General features: G+C 31.4%; 1 protein-coding gene across 1 annotated transcript in view; it reads right to left on the bottom strand.

Moving 5' to 3' along the window:
* The window catches only part of Dhc98D (Dynein heavy chain at 89D), a 392,049-nt gene that overhangs the window by 41,223 nt on the left and 332,759 nt on the right, over positions 1-18,067 (bottom strand). Inside the window, exons 66-72 of the mRNA XM_075354119.1 lie at positions 17,136-17,354; positions 13,504-13,777; positions 9,154-9,317; positions 6,037-6,132; positions 4,059-4,237; positions 2,260-2,416; positions 285-486 (exon numbers count right to left, since the gene is read on the bottom strand). Of these exons, the coding sequence (XP_075210234.1) occupies positions 285-486; positions 2,260-2,416; positions 4,059-4,237; positions 6,037-6,132; positions 9,154-9,317; positions 13,504-13,777; positions 17,136-17,354 (1,291 nt within the window). The remainder of the gene's footprint in view (positions 1-284; positions 487-2,259; positions 2,417-4,058; positions 4,238-6,036; positions 6,133-9,153; positions 9,318-13,503; positions 13,778-17,135; positions 17,355-18,067) is intronic.

Raw genomic sequence — 18,067 nt, 5'->3', positions numbered from 1 at the left:
AACATCTTTTCCCTTTTCCTTAGAACCACACTAACAAGTTAATTTTTATAAGTAAATATGCTGATAAATAGTTACCAGTAAAACAATACAACTAATTTACAGGGTAAAAACATTACTTATGGTACTATGGTTTCCACTACATCAAACAGCATCCAGAATCATATCATATCAAGAGCCATTTACAGTTAATCTGTATTTAAAAAAATTATAGTAGTTTTTCCAAAAAAAAGGAAAAAATTGAAAATGAAATACCATATTGATAAGTCAGTTTTAAGTAAACTTACCTTTCGTTGACCTCTGAAGGACACTGATAGGAAATGACGGAGTTGGATCAGTTGTAAGCCATAACCTAAAATCAGGATGTGGTTTTGTATTTTTGTCTAATATCTTTTCTAACGTTCGTATAAAACTGATCAACAAATGACAGTTTTGTAACATTAACCAATTCCCACGATTTATTGCATTTTCTAAAAGCGAAACTGCCGCCTATAACAAAAGAAAGTAAATTTATACAAATATTTATAAGCAATAATGCTTTTTATAAGTAATAACTGCAATTTATAAGCAATCATATACTTTTAGTAGGATAAATAAGTCATATTGAAGAGAAACTGGAAAAATAAGAATTGGAAAGGAAGCAGTAGGAGAGAAGATAGCTCAAGTATTGAAGGAAAGAAATACATAAAATATTAACAAAAAACCTGACCACAACAAAAAGTACATTAGTTTACAAGAATTTATATCAGGTGCCCCAAAAAAAGTAAACACTATTTTACAGCTAATAACTACCATCTTGATTTCAGGTGTGATTAAATAATGACTGAATCAAGGCTAAGCTTTGAGAAAAGAAAATTTTTCCTTAAGGCTTACTGGTAGATAGAGAACATAGTTGCACTACAGAGAGAGTATAGAAATCAGTTTCAACAAGATGCTCCAATGAGATCCACTGCCTGTAACTGTGATAACTTTGAAACAGAAGGAACTACTAACGATGCTCACAAGAAGCATTCCTTAACTCTGGCTCCTTAATTCAGTGAATGAGGATAATCCTTGTTTGACAGTGGAACACCATGTGAAAATTAAATCAACAGAGACAAGCGAAAAATTAAGTGGAGAGTGAATGTATAAAATTAAATAAAGATTCCAAAATAATTTAAAATTACTTTTGGCGGTATACTTCATTAAATTACATCTCAGAAATTTTACCAAACAGTTTAATCTAGTGCTTGGTAAAGTACAAAATTAGCTTTTCTATCTCTTTAGCTTTTCTTCAACTCACTGTAATCTAGTATTAAAAATAGTAAGCAGGAATCAAACATCTATTCTGTATAACCAAATTCCTTTTAGATCCTATAGCAAATTCTAGTAAACTAAATTAAAAAATAATCATTTTAATGCAATAAGCCTGCATCTTATCAGTATAGAACTCTATCATACCTGAGCTTGAATTAAATTCAAATAAAAAAGATAACAATAAACATACAGAATGTTTTATAATAATATTGTAAAATAGGAATATATGAACATAGTTCATATTCTCATTTTACACATGAAAACACAACATCATGCACATACTTATTGTTTAACCTACTATTTATTTATCTTAAATATAGTTCTAATTTATTTGAATATGCTTATATGTAAAGCCAAAATTTTGTCTGTTTGTTCTCGCACCATTTGAGAACAGATATAAGTTATAAATTTTTCATCGTCAAAGGTGTGTGTACTTCAGTTACCATAATTACTAATAATCTGCCTTTTGTAAATAAGTTTCTTTTTCAGGTTTCTATGCCCGAATACTTTAATTGTTATTTATCAGTATTATTCTCACAACCATGATGATAATGAACACTGCAGGGTCCAGGGGGCAGAGCCCTCTGGGTAGATGGGAATGACTAGCAAAGCAAGCTCTGTGGCAGGCCCTGTGGCCCTGGGAAGCTCCTGGGTCAGCTTTGGGGTTTGTCTGAGCTAATCTTGGCCCTGTAGTCCAGGGGGTAGAGCCCCAATAGGCTAGTAATAATATATTTTAATATAATTCTTCTTCTTCAATCTTTGCTAAGCATGAAGAATTTTATTTCTTAAAAAATTTTTTTTTGTTTGAAAAAGATTGTTAAGGAGTTTTAATATCTTTTACAATGTTCTAAGTAACATTTATTTCAATAGACAGTATTTGTAACATTTGTTTTCATTTTTGTGAAAACTAATTCATAGTAATATTATTATATAAACATACATCACAGTATTTGTAATATACCTTACCTTATCTTGTCCTTGACCTAAAGAAAGGTACTTAAATTTTGGTCCAGCTCCCCACCGATCAGCTAGTTTCATTAGTTCACTAGTTGGATCTGACCCTGGACTTAAAATGAAAATTACTGGGGTGCCAGGAGAACTTTGATCATATATCATGTCGAAACTGGAAAAATAAATAGCTTCATCAGTAAAGAATTTAATAAGAATATTGATGTTCCTATAAAATGACAAGATAAAAATATTAAATGTATGATATAAAATACTTATAAAAATAAAGGTATGTACAATAAAACCATAAAATGATCACTGCATCAGCTGAAAATCTGCTCTCAATGAAAAGATCCAACCAAGTGTATAATATAAATACCTTTGAACACTTTCTGTTTGGATGTATGCCGTGACAAACATCCAACCAAATCTATCATCTCATACTTAGAAGTATGAAATCCAGATTCCTAAGTAATGGAATAGTTTGTACCACACTTCAACCAGCATGTCTAGAGCAATGGAAGCGACAGCTACTTCAATCCAGTGCATCAAATCGAGTAGATCGGTTGGTAACAGAGGCACATGCACGAGATCCTTTAAAAACCCAAAAAAAAAAACAAATCATAAAGAGTCAGATTGAGTTATCTAGGAGGCCACCAAACAAGCTCTGTCATCAGGACCACACTGATCGATACAGCACTAGGCGAAAAGATCATTCAACCAATCCTATACAGAGTTATGCCAGAGAGTAGGCGCCCCATCTTGTTGTCAAATAAAATTCTCAGATCCATCTTGTAGTTGAGGAAAGAGCCATGTACACAGCATATTCAAACAAGCAACTCCTGATACACTTGCATAATGCATACTTGCATTAGTGCTAATGTTACGCATAATTTGCATTTATAATATTACATGAGTTTTAACTCATAATATCATTTCCCACTAAGATGAAATTTTGATTCATAGCAAAGTCGTCGACATGCATACCGCAGTCGATAGGCAACAAAACCTGTGACAGCTGTAAATCTTATAAAACTATGCAAGAAAGACTCCCTGACACGTTCGTTCAACATTTTCTTCAAACACCATTAATGTCCCATACTATTTCCTTTACAAAGACATCTAGTTTTTTGAAACTGATTATGCCATCAATGTATGTTATTGTCACTTGGAGGATCACAATAAAACTTTCTACAGGATGCAAATTAAAGTATAGATTCATATTTAGCAAACTAAAAAACACAGAAAGCTTTCTATTCAGGAGTAGCCATCTTTACTTGTGGTGCTGACAAGTGGAAAAATAAAGAATCAATATGGCTATGTGTGTAGTAAACTGTCCTCTTTTCTTTTTGAATCTAGCCTTAAATAACACTGTATTTCGCCTATAATGTAAAGAGATATTTGTTATAATATCAAGAGATTAACAAATTAAAACCCCAATATTCTTTTTTGTACACCCATTATACAAAATGAAAAACATACTTGAAAAATACAAATAAAAGAGAGGTATGTTTACTATTTCAGTCACTGATGTAATATTGAGCTATTCTGTTGTGATGATCTGTGGCAGATAACAGAACTAATTTTTTTTTTGTAATAAAATTACTTGAAAATTTCAAGCACAAAAAATAAGTTTCTTAATCAGTTCTTCACTTTTATAGCAACCATTGAAATAATACAACAGATTTCATCTCTGTCAATATAACCACCTCTCAGCTTTAAATATTACAATTACATTAAAATAATCCACTAGGAATCAAAATACTGGACTCTTTAGAAAGAAAACCAACAAACTCAAACAAAATAATCAATTTTACCTGATAAAAGGTGGTGTGATATATTGTTCCCCAATTGTTGCAGCCACATAATTAGATATGCCTTGATATACTCTATCGACTCTAAAACAGCGTAATAACATTAATTTTTGAAAATTCTTTAATTTTTTACTATAATCATTTGGAAATTCTTCACTTTCTGGTAAGTCACTGTTGTACCACTGAAAAAAATGCAAAATACAATGTTTTATTCTAAACATCTAGAAGAAAAATTATTTATTTATTTATTTTTTAATTAAACATTACAAATGTTTATATTTCTAGTTTAATACAGATATATATTTATTTTACTTTTAATTTATTCATAAGAGAGAAAAACCAACAAATGAAAGAAAATGGAAAAAGATTTTATATGGATATTATTGGAATGAATAACTAAATCATAACATGGTAAATGAAATGTTGTGTAATTGTATTGCACAGGTCCTTTGAAATGTGCACTATTGCACTTATACAAATAAACTAATATTATTTTATTATTGTTAGTGTGCTGTGCAGGAATGTAAATGATTTACTTAAATTAATAAAAGTACATAGATGATTCATATTTATAGAAATACACACTTACTGTGAAGGGGTTATTAAGTAATTAAGATTAACACATTGATTATGGTACAGACCTCTTGAAGTGCTGGCTGTATTGACATGAAAATGTTCCCATGGTGTGGCACATGTATTTTCAGGATGTGGATTTGATACAGCTCAGTGCAGTTATTTATTTCAGATCGAAATAGTGTGATTAGGCATGTTCATGCCACTATTTCATGGCAATAAATACATTACATATATTAAATAAATAAATAAAATGTATGTATGCCAATAAATACATTACATTAATAAAAATACATTATATAAATCATAAATGCAAATTATTAGTCATATTATATCCTCTGTGTTTATCTCAAGAAATATTCTACCTCTAGTGACTATCATGAAAAACTCATTTTGTAGAGCGTAAAAAATGCCAAGCTGATCAGGATTCAAATTCAGAATCTTCTGGGTGAAAGGCAGAGCAGCTACTACTCAACTGTAGAACGGCCATGTATCTTATCTTACTATGGCTGTCATTATTTTCTTTTCACTCAGAAAGGCCTAAAATATTCTCTTAAGGAGAAAAGGTTCACTTTAACTGCAGGAGTGTAATATGTAAGTAATCTTGAGCATTAGAAAATATAAGTAAAATCTGTATGATTACAGATAAAAAGAAATATCTCTTGCAGCATAAACTCAAAAAAGAGTAATTATTACCTGAAAGATTGAAGTATAATTTCATCCAGGTTAACTGAAAAATGATAAAATAATTTTGAAGCAAAACTAAGAAGCTACAGCTATTAAAATCTCATACAAAAAATTTGGAAGTCGTGACAGAGAGACTGAAAACACCACAAGAAGTTATAACTAGGATATGTGTAAAACGGTTTCTTCTCAAGAAGATAAAATATTAAGATTAAACATTCTTTAATAAAATAAAAAATTTAATAACTTTTTTCCCCTAAAAAGCAATGATTAAATTTCTTCAGAAAATTATCACTTGCATTGTTCTGATTAAATTCTATGTCCTTTCTGGCAAAAAGAACAATTACAGGGGTTACTAATTTTTTTTCAGGTTTTTAGAAAGTTTGGATTACTGTACAGAGATTAAAATGATAGTATCATAATATATAGACTGATGAGTAAACTTCTGAAAAGGATAATCTTTACTAATGATAATACAATTTTGATGAAGTGGTTAATAGTAATATTAAAATTTACTATTTTATACCATTTTTAGCAAAATTCTTGGCATGGTATTTTTTTTATACTATAAAAAAGTTTCAATTTCATATTCCCATGCACAAGCTTCAAGGTTATTGGTGAATTAATCATAAAAAAATTAAAATGATATATATTTGATGCCAGATTTGTTCAATAGTTTAATTTCTGACATTATACAATTAATGTAAATAAATTATCTTATTACCTTTTTCCATTCTGGCACATTTGAATGAACATTAGTAGGTAAATCCTGAAATAACTCGGGGAAATCAACTGACAGCTTCTTAATATCATCCCAACCCTGAAAAAAATGACAAATAAAACCTTAACCTGTATCTTTAACAGAATATAGATAGAAATATAGACATCTATCTTTTAAGTGTTCAATTAAACATGTTATTATCACTCAAAAAATATATATGTAATAATAAAGGCTTATTCAAAATAAAATTCCATCAAAGCAATAACCTTAAAAAAATAATAAATAGAGACAATGAGATCACAAATTTGGTAGAGTGACACACAAATGTCAGGAAATTATCAAATGGAATCTCAATCTCATTGAAAATGATTAAAAATGGAGTAAAAACCCAATACTTACATTTGTACTCAAATTAATTACTTTAAGTTATCATAACCAGTAGTAGTGATCTGACATGAAAAAAAAAATGAAAAAGTGACTCACAGGAACACCAAGAATTCAATGCCAGAATAACTATTGCTTTCATTTTTCAGACAAAGTACTGTTGCACATCAATAACCAAGTCCATTGAAATTCAAGTGATATCCAACACTACATATAACAGCTTTACTCTGTCTACCAAAGGTACACTGGCTATATAATGAACATCATTACTTTTAGAGATATCGATCTGATTAGTGTTTTTACTTTTCAACTTTACAACAATCACAGTCAAAATAAATATAGAAGCAGTTAGCGTAAAGTACAAATTAATGCATTCCTTTATGCAGGATATATCACACTATATACAATGCCTCAATTCAACAGGAAAGATGTTCTATATTAGGAAATAAGGAAAATGATAAAATAAACAAGTAAATAAAAAAATAACCACAAAACAAAGGGGAAGGTAGGTGTAAAGGGCCTGTTGACCTTTCTATAGGAACCCAGTTGAGTACAGAATTGAAATCTGTTAATGTAAAATATGATCTGATATTTTACATTAACAGATTAAAAGATTTAAATATATAGTGAAATAACAGAAGGTAAATCTTTACTATCTGTATATATATATACAGATAGTCTTTATCAGTGAAATCTTAATCAGAAATATCAGCAATTATGTATGACAGTTTGAATTTGAGCTGTAATGGTGCTTAATGTACAAAACTTATCCAAATACAATAAATTGTTACCTACCAGTTTTAAACAAGCATATTAGAACTAAAAACAATTCAAGAAATCACGGCAGCATTCTATATGCCATAAAGTAAGGTACAATACGTTTCTTCTCAGAAAATATGTCGTGTTAATGACTTCCAAGGAAAAACCTGTGTAATCCATTCACCCATGAATTTTTCAATTTGTAGTTGGTCTTATATATTTTTTTTTAACAATTAATGTTTACAGAATAATTTACTTTAATGCAAATCCATCAAAATGAGAAAATGGATTAAAAAAGCCAATGTCAAAGTATTTTGAAGTGGTAATAGCTGGTATAGTGATAAACTACTACAAAATGATAACAATATACAGTGTAATCAGGACTTAACATTGTTTAACTTTATTGATCTACAGGAACCAATTATAAAACATGGCTTTGGCTGTCAGTTGTCCAGGTACTGGAGAACTAGCGAATTAAACATAGATCAGTTTTGCTGCCTTATATAGAGGCAAAAATTTATTCTTTTTGAAAAAGAATAAACTTAATTTGACTGTCTATAAATGTAGACTAAGTTAATGCAAATATCAAAAGATACTGAGAGTTAACAGTTTAAAAAATTATATACTTGATATAATAGGGACATTTAAATAAAAATGCTAGCTAACAACTGCAATACTTTCCCAGTGACACTGGTGAGTGCAACTTTGGCTATAAAGGGCTTCTTCCTCAAGAGACTATATTATATTTAGGAAGAAAAACAAATTGAACATTAAAGCATTAAGTATACAAGCAAAGAATTATGTAAAATGGGGTTTTCTATTCCTTTTTAGTAAAATTTTGTAATACAGGATCCACAATGACTGTAAAGCTCTACCTTCTTGACAAATTGTAACCATAGTTAAATGGCATCAGTGACTGATAAATCAGAAGTGATAATACAAAATTTCATAAAATTTGGTTAATCCAAGCGGAAGATAAAAAAAAAAAGAAAGAATTATCAATCACCCCTGAATAAATTGGCTAAATACCAAAAAGAAATATTATGTAATGGAATCAAGTATATAACATTTTATTCTGTTAATTCTCAGCATCTTTTGATAACTGCATTAATTAAGTCTACATTTACAGACAAGCAAATTAAATTTATTCTCTTTCAAAAAGAATATTGGTCCTGGATAAGGCAGCAAAACTTTACATATATTTCACTATTTCTGCAGTACTTGAGCAACTGACAGCCAAAGCCATGTTTTGTGGTTGGTTCCTATAATCAGTTAAACAATGCTAATTCACTTTATAATTGGTTTCTATAGATCAAAGTTAAACAATTAGTACAAAAATGTAACATATGGTCCAGAATTGACAAAAATCTCTTTCTTTTTTTGCCCTGGCTCTTTATGGAGATTGAATAAGACCCAACCACATCAAAAAGTGTCTTAGCAACTGAAGGTGGATTAAATTATATAAAAAAAAAAAAAAAATGTATATACTTTGAGTAAAAGTTTCAAATATAGAATCCTCATAATGTCCATATCTTCCTACCAGTTTCAAAATTATCAATCTAAAACAAACCTTTTTCAAGAGATCTCAAGGAAAAAAATAGAAACATACATACATAAATATGTATATATATCCTGAAATTTTCAATGCTAATTTTTTTTTTTCATTAGAGATTTACCAATTTCAACTAACATTTCAAAGCAAGTAAAACTGAAAGCTATCAGAAAATTCATAATAATAGATAATAAAGTCTCTTATTTAATTTTTATGGCACAATATCCTACAGTCATAAATATTTAGTTTTTAATAAATTATTTAGATTAACAATTCAAGTTATAGAGTACAGATCATTTCTTATTCCCTAAAAAAACTATTACAAAAATTTTACTGCATAATATAAAGATTAGTTTCAGAAAAAAAAACTGCTCCTGTAACACAAAACGTATTCAGCAATTTAGCCACAGTAAATATGCATGTACCTGATTTGTTATCCATGGTGCTGGAGGAGGAGTCTTTGATTTATTTAATGAAATATTTCCTTTAATAAAAAATTCTACTTCTTGTTCTGTGACTTGTTTACTATGTTGCTCCATTTTAATAGTTATTTGAAAAGAAAACAATAATTTGTGCTTTTCAAATATACCTTTAAAAAGTCAGTAAAAAAAAAAAAACAAATAATAATAATAATAATAATAATAATAATAATAATAATAATAATAATAATAATAATAATAATAATAATAATAATAATAATAATAATGATAATGATAATGATAATGATAATGATAATGATAATGATAATAATAATAATAATAATAATAATAATAATAATAATAATAATAATAATAATAATAATAATAATGCCCTGAGGTAGGTAATCCCCACATCTAGAACACAACATCTACGTTCCACGTCCAGGGCGGCAACAGCTGTACTTATGTACAATACACATAGCTGGCTAACGGGGTTCCGAGTAAATTCCTCAGTTATGCTTTATTACTATTGACCTGTTTCCAACTTCAGGTCACCAGATGGACTGGATTATTCGGCCACCTGCAGGATATGGACAAATAAACGATTTGGAAATGGGCTCACACCCTATTTAGAGCTGGTGATGTGGCGGCCAGGGTCAATGTTATTACAGGTGTAACGGAGACCCTTCCGTTGTCCACATGCCCCCTGCGATGGCAAGCATGTAGCAATGGTGCCCATGTATGTCCGGTGCATGGGAGCTCTGAAAGCTTAGGTGAGTAGGAGCCTGGAGTCAGTGCAGAGATTGCGCACTGACATATGCCGGTTTCACCGTAGTACCGGATCGGACCTTCAAGGTTAGTAGCCCTGGAGTGGGGGTGTACCCCAGCGGCTAGCCTTGTTACAGAAGGGATAAATGCTCATGAATATTCTTGAACAAACTAACGTGGCAGAGGCTGTACAAAAACACCCTCGTTTAGAAACCTCCGATTCGCCACAAGTGAAGAAGAAAAAGAAGTAAGGAGTCAGATAAAATCAAGAAAGATGCTGACAAAATCAGTAGAGAATTGAGAAAGTCGTTGTTTGGAAACAATGTTCCCAAACCAACATTTTTAATTATTACGAAAGTGAATGGAAACTTCCACAAGGTCAGTCCATTCTTAATCGCTAGAGAGATTGCTAATTGTGCTGGTGGTCCCGTTAAAGAAATCCGGAAGACTTTTAATGGATTGCACGTCGAAACTATCAATGACAGTCAAAGCCAGAAAGTCCAGGCATTGAAGAATATCGGTGAATTTGCGGTATTTGTGCAACCGCATAGCACCCTTAACACATCCAGAGGAGTTGTTTGCCGTGATCTTCTAACTGTACAGAAGTAGAAATAGTACAGGAAATGTCGAGTCAAGGAGTGATTCAGTGTCGCAGACTAACAATGAGAAGAAATGGTGAGGTTCTTCCTTCGCCCTCGCATGTACTGACATTTAATAGGCCTAACCTTCCTGAAAAGGTATGAGCTGGCATAAACATTGGCTTGATGTACGTGCTTTCATTCTATGGCCTATGAGGTGTTTTAAGTGAACGATTCGGACACACTACAGCTAGATGTGAAGCGCAGGAAATTTGCATATGTAGAATGAAGATACATGAGGGTGAACCATGTAAAGACCCTCCAATCTGTATTAATTGTAAAGGCCACCACAACTGCCGATCCAGGAATTGCCCAGTATATAAATCTGAAACGGCCATTCAGGAAGCGTTTTGCTTCAGAAGGTTAGTTATCCTGAAGCAAAGAAAATTGTTAGTCAAAGAACACCTCGACCATCAACCACTTATGCAGAAGCAGCTGATACCCCTCCTCAAAAATTAACGTGGAGCAGTTGCTTGCTTAATACGATGGCACCAAATCTTGCACCAATGATAGAAAAAATCATTGATACAAAGATTGAGTCAACTCATCGGTCAGAACCAATCAAATATGCGAAGGCTCATTACCAGACTGACGTCGTTGATATGAGATGTACCGACGCAGCACAGAAAACCTGTGAAACCTGCGATTATAAAGCCACCAACTGATGTAAAAGTCAAAAATCTTGATTTATCTGGCAAAGAGAAACAGATCACTCTGTCGTCTAGTCACAAGGGTAAGGAAATTGTGACAAGAAAATCTGAGTCTACCGAAATGGACGTGCAAGTCATTACTGAGAAAGTACCGACACAGATGATACAAAAACTGCTACAATGGAGCCTCCAAAAGCTCAAAGAACAGCTTCGGCGAGAGCATCTATTTCAGCACACCATTAGAGATCGAATCCAGCTCATCAACCGCCGGAAAGTACTAGTTTAGATTCCATAGCAATGATGCTAACAGCACCAACGAAGCTTTCATCACCTGATATAAGCCAGCGAATGTCATTGGCATCAGAAAGAGAAGAAGATGCCATGGGAGCTCTGAAAGCTTCGGTGAGTAGGAGCCTGGAGTCAGTGCAGAGATTGCACATACACTCTCTGCCAGGACATATGCCGGTTCCACCAGAGTACCGGATCAGACCTCCAAGGTTAGTAGGCCTGGAGTGGGGGTTTACCCCAGTTAGCCTTGCTACAGAAGGGATAAACACAATGAATATACTTGAACAATCAAACGTGGCAGAGGGTGCACGTAAACACCCTCGTTTAAAAACCTCCGATTTGCCACAAGTGAAGAGGAAAATAGTAAGGAGTCTGATAAGATTAGAAAAGATGCTGATAAAATCAGTAAAGATTTAAGAAGAGCTTTGTTTGGAAATAATGTTCCCAAACCAAGATTTTTGATCATTACGAAAGAGAATGGTAACTTCCAAAAGGTTAGTCCATTCTTAATCTCTAGAGATTAGTGCTTATTAATCATGTAGATTATTATATGTAACATTGCAGATACATATAATTTTTTTGAATTTCTGCTCTCAATAGGATACAGAATGTATGAAAATGTAAATTTATTTATTGTCTTACTTCTGTGAGCAGAATAAGGATAACAATTTAAATTCTCTTATATTTATGAAAGCATTCAAGTCCTGAAATCTAAAATGGGTATTGGGGTTTGTGAAAGGATAATATTGACAATAAAGAATTGTTAAGAAAACTTTATTAATAACCTGGTTTTTGAAAAAATTAATTATAAGAATTAATCCACAATTTTATTATTAATACAATAAAATTCAATTCAATTTTTTTCTCTTTTTTTCCCCTCTTTTATATAGAAAAAACACATATTAGAATACAGGAAGTAATAATACCTGCAAAGTAAAAACTGAGCACAGGTGCGAGTTACAAAAATTTAGATTAAGAATATACTGTAATTTAATATAATAAAATTACATTTAAAAATAAAAATAAAATATAAAAGATGTAATCATAAAAATACAAAAGCACAAAAAACAAAATAGCCGATACATCAGAAAGTCAATATCGTATACTAGTTATAATTCACAGTAAACAATATCTAATGAAAAAAAAAAAAAAACAAAACTGTAGTTTAAAAGAGCCTCTCAATGATGCTATCAATACAGTCCATTTAATCACTTCATTAATGATATTTTCATTATAACTAGCATATATGAAATGATTAGGGATGAAATTTATTAACTCATTAAAAATATAAGAGAATTGTCTTCTACAAACATTTATATTAGTATGACATACTTCAAATGTAATGCTTGAAGGTCATATAATGTTTCACTAATGGTAAAAAACATTTTGTTTATTTATGTACAATAATATATTAATAATATATAGCTGTCTATCTGATAGGACCTTTAATTTGTTAAATAAATCCCTGCTATGATAAAGCCTAGGTTTAACCAAAAGCATTCTAAGTAAATATTTTTGGATTACAAAAATTTTATTCAGATGTATATTTGCCACACCATCCACACACTTGTTCCATATTGAAGCATTGACTGATAATATGCAAAAGAAACAATTTTAGATATAGTCAGATTTCTTATCTATTTACATTATAAAATTTATGAATTAAATATTTGAGCCTGTGACATGTATAATTGATATGAGCATCCCAGCGTAAATGAGAGGCCACTATAACACCTAAATACATCTTAACACTTTAACTTTAGTTTCTCTTTTTAATTTTGGACAATGACAAATTATATTAGATTTATCACAATTAGACACATGAATATTTCATATATCTAAATTAGCTGGTTGACTGGTTGACCTGGAATTTTATACTCTAAAAATATGCAAATTTTCTAAATTATTATAGTAGTCATTAAAAGCAAATTTTATAAAACATTAATAACACACATAAGTATCCAAAATTGTAACATTATTATAAAATATATATAGACAGAAAATTATTTTACCTGTACATCCGTAATCATAAACACTTTTAGATAAAGTATTAATGATATTTCTTATTCTTTTCTTTAAAACAGCATCAGGTAAAGCTTTTCTTAAAGAATAAGCAAACACTTCAAGGTATGAAGCTAAAGAGTACTGGTACATAGGATTAATGGCTGACATTTCATAAAGAACAAAAAATAATATTGCTCCTCTTGTTGCAATAATTCTGTAAGAGTTTCTTAATTGTTCTATATCTTTAGCTGTAGAAGATGCCAACTGTAATTTGGCGGTAACCTAAAACAAAAAATTACTCAGAATACGTCAATAATTTTATTCTAATAAATAAAATGTTTAATATTAGATATTAACAAAGATAAAAACCAAATTTTATATAAAAAGCAGAGATTAATAATGTTTATAGAATAATATAATGCAACTAACAGAATCCAAAATGGATGACTTGCTTAAACTGATGAAGGCATAAGTATCCTGGAGCAGATAAAATTGTGAACGCAATTTTACAAAAATACTGCTGTGAAATCAATAAGAAATTTTAATACCAGCAAAAAGTTTTCAAATAATAATTTACTAAATGCATTTAAAACTGTAACTTTCTTTTCTGTTTAGCCTCCAGAACCACCATAAGTTATTACTTCAGAGGATGAATGGGGATGATATATATGAATGTAAATGAAGTGTAGTTTTGTACAGTTCATTAAAAAGAAATAACTGTTGCATAAACTGTTGGGAAAGACCAGGTTGAATTATTATTCTGTTAATGTTCAAGACTATTTTTCCATTACATTGCTAAACTACTTCTTACTTTAATTTACTAACAGTTTCATTTTAATATTTTTTCAACTCACTGCTACAGGCTGTAGGATGATTTGGTTGATTTCAGCAATGATGTTTCAGTTGACTCCATTTTACCATGAGATTGAGTTTTATGACCCTTTTATTCTGCAATTTATTACAGTATTTTTCATAAGATTGTTTTGGTTTTTGAAACTGTTCGATCTTAGCAATTAGCTCACAGCATATTTAATATTGATAAAACAAGAGCTTGCTGGGTGCAATGACCTGTTTTCCAGTTTATCTGTTTTTGTAAACTTAATGTTCATTAAGAGTGAGCTGATATGATAACTCAGTTTGGCTCAGTTTGTACCAAAATTAAACAAAAATTATTTGTTTCTGTGAAACAACAGTTTAGTCAAACTGTTTGATAATTTCCAACAGACTAATATAAGGCATGGCAGACAGACTGTAAATGATCAATTATTTAACTGTAATTTAACTTACAGCCAGTTCTGGGGCTGTAAAATTATTAAAAACTTTTGGGTCTACATATGAGTTGAATTCAAGTGCCTACATTCAATATTGTAAGAACTCAGCAAAGAGAAACACCATTTATTTAAAAATCTTCACTATATTTATATTTCACTAGTATTATCATAATTGATTTGAGTGTTACTTTCTGCAGAGTGCAAAAAGTAGTTTTGAGAATGGAAGTACTCCGAAATTCATCAACTATGAATGTTAAGAGTGACAATGTAGGAAAGAGCAGAAAATAACACTCAACCATTTCTTTTGTTTAACTAACAGTACTTTGATCCTACTTGATTCCAGCAATAGTATATATGCGAGATGCGACAATAAAGTAATGAGACTGATTTTTCTTTGCAAGATGTGGCAACCCTGCATTTTGCGTAGGCACACCATCTTTGACCTTGATCTATAAGCTACTTCTAGTCCAAGCGGCACATTGATGCAACTGCTCAGTCATGAGTTGTGCTGTAATAAGTGAACACGTGTTTGTGTCTCTGTCACAGAAATGAAACTGCAAAATATTGCGCAACGGTATGCCATTTCTTTTTGTGTTAAATTGGGTGAAAACGCGACGACAACTTATGGTAAGCTTCAGAAGGCTTTTGGAGAGGAGGTTATGTCAAGAGCTCAAGTTTTTCGGTGGGATAAAATTTTTAGTGAAGGCAGAACGAATGTTGAAGATGAAGACCGCAGTGTACGATCATCAACCTCACACACAGATGTCAACTTGACCAGGGTGCGTGAAATCGTACGATCTGATCGAAGATTATCCGTGAAAATGATTGCAGAAGAACTCAACATCAATCGAGAAACGGTTCGTCTAATATTAACTGAAGATCTTGGTATGAGAAAGATTTGTGCAAAAATGTTCCCCAAAAATCTCACACAACAACAGTGAGAAACACAGAAAAATGTGGCAGCCGATCTGTTAGAGCAAACGGAAATCAATCCAGATTTGTTGAGCCGTGTTATCACTGGTGATGAAGGTTGGTTTTTTCAATACGATCCAGAGACAAAACGTCAAAGTTCGCAATGGTGCTCAAAGGGACACCCAGACCAAAAGAAGATCGCATGTCAAAGTCAAAAGTGAAATGCATGCTTGTGTGCTTCTTCGATTCCAAGGGAATTGTTCATAAAGAGTGGGTGCCTCCTGGACAAACAGTTAACCAATATTTCTACAAAGAAATTTTAGAAAGATTTCGTAAGCGAGTTCTTCGTGTCCGTACCAACATTGCTGATAATTGGATTCTGCATCACGATAATGCGCCATCCCATACTGCTCTGTCAGTACAGCAATTTTTAACCTCAAAACAAATTTCAGTACTACCACAGCTACCTTATTCACCAGATATCGCTCCGTGCGACTTTTTTCTATTTCCAAGAATCAAAATGGCGGTCAAGGAACACCATTTTCAAACAACACAAGATGTCCAAAAAGCTGTGACGAGGGTCTTGGAGGATATTACAGAAGATGAGTTCCAGAAATGTTACAATCAATGGCAGAAGCGCTGGAATAAGTATGTGCAATCAGAGGGGTACTACTTTGAAGGAGACAACACTAAACATGACTAAAACGGTAAGCAACATTTTTTTTTCACATTAGTCTCATTATTGTCGCACCTCGTGTATATATATATATATATATACATATACACGATATTCCTAATGTGTATGTGAGCACATAACCACTAGAGAATAAGCAGCCCTCCCATGCCAAGAGATGAGAATGATATGTATGATATGAAAATGAGGTGTAGTCTTATACAGACTCAGGGCTAACCATTCCTGAGATGTGTGGTTAATTGAACCTCAACCAACTAAGTATACCGTCAATAACTGCTGTCTAATTTTCAAATCCACATAAAAGAAACTAACTTTTATTAGGATTTGAACCCCAGAACCTTTGACTTCAAAAATCAGCTGTTAACTGACTTGCGAGTTTACCACCACTAGACCAGCCCAGTGGACTCAAGAATAACAAAAAATATTTTTTTCTTAATTTAAAAAAAAATCAATAAATTTCAGTAGAACTATTAAAAGAATCTGTAATTACAATATACTGTTATTATCATTGTTTTGCTTCAGAATAGTTAGTAGAGGGGAAAAAAGAAAAACTTTTACTTCTTCCTTAAAGCGTAAGGAGTAAAATTTATTCTATTTACAAATAATATTTTTATGTTATCAAATCAAAGACAAAAAGTTCAAATATCATTCAAAAATCAGATCTTCACCTCTACTACTAAACTAAAAAAAAAAATTGAAAATTCTAAACATCAAACTACAGGTATGAATGTTTTTATATCTTGCATGCTAATCATCAACTTACTTCATTAGCCTTTGTCTTTGTATCATCTAATGTTTGAATGAGTTCTGTGTTATCAAGCATATTACCAGTTGAAGTCGCTAACTCTCTAAGCAATGAATCTTCGAGTTGTTGTAACAAATTTTTGTTACTGCTTGTCTCTGCTATCAATGATTCCCGCTGTTCTTCTAAATCTGGTCTTTCATTTCTAACAACAACACTTAATAACTGTTCCTCAAGTCCCTGTATAAGAAACAAAAAATTGAAAAGCAAATAAAATATCATTTATACTAATAAATAAGATACAAGCAAATGATATGAAATGTTCCATACATGGAGAAACAAGTCAATTCTTTTAAAACTATTTTAAAATTATTAAACGTTTTTGAAATTAATGGAAGTGGTTTTTCTGATAGGGAAGAAGAACAAGTTTAATTTCTTTCCAAGTATTTTAAAATTATAAGTAATTATGAACAACCAGCTTTCCAAGATGGAACTTTTTCTATATAATTTTCTATATAATTAGTATCTTTTTTAAAAATAAGATACTCATTAGCAAGCTGTTGTTTGTATTTTTTTTTTTTTTTTCTTCAGTCATTTGACTGGTTTGATGCAGCTCTCCAAGATTCCCTATCTAGTGCTAGTCGTTTCATTTCAGTATACCCTCTACATCCTACATCCCTAACAATTTGTTTTACATATTCCAAACGTGGCCTGCCTACACAATTTTTCCCTTCTACCTGTCCTTCCAAAATTAAAGCGACTATTCCAGGATGCCTTAGTATGTGGCCTATAAGTCTGTCTCTTCTTTTAACTATATTTTTCCAAACGCTTCTTTCTTCATCTATTTGCCACAATACCTCCTCATTTGTCACTTTATCCACCCATCTGATTTTTAACATTCTCCTATAGCACCACATTTCAAAAGCTTCTAACCCTTTCTTCTCAGATACTCC

This window comes from Lycorma delicatula, chromosome 1 (genome assembly GCF_047948215.1).
Source record: "Lycorma delicatula isolate Av1 chromosome 1, ASM4794821v1, whole genome shotgun sequence".
Classification (NCBI taxonomy): domain Eukaryota; kingdom Metazoa; phylum Arthropoda; class Insecta; order Hemiptera; family Fulgoridae; genus Lycorma; species Lycorma delicatula.
Note: the sequence above shows the minus strand (reverse complement) of the source record. Positions and strands in the feature narration are given on the sequence as shown.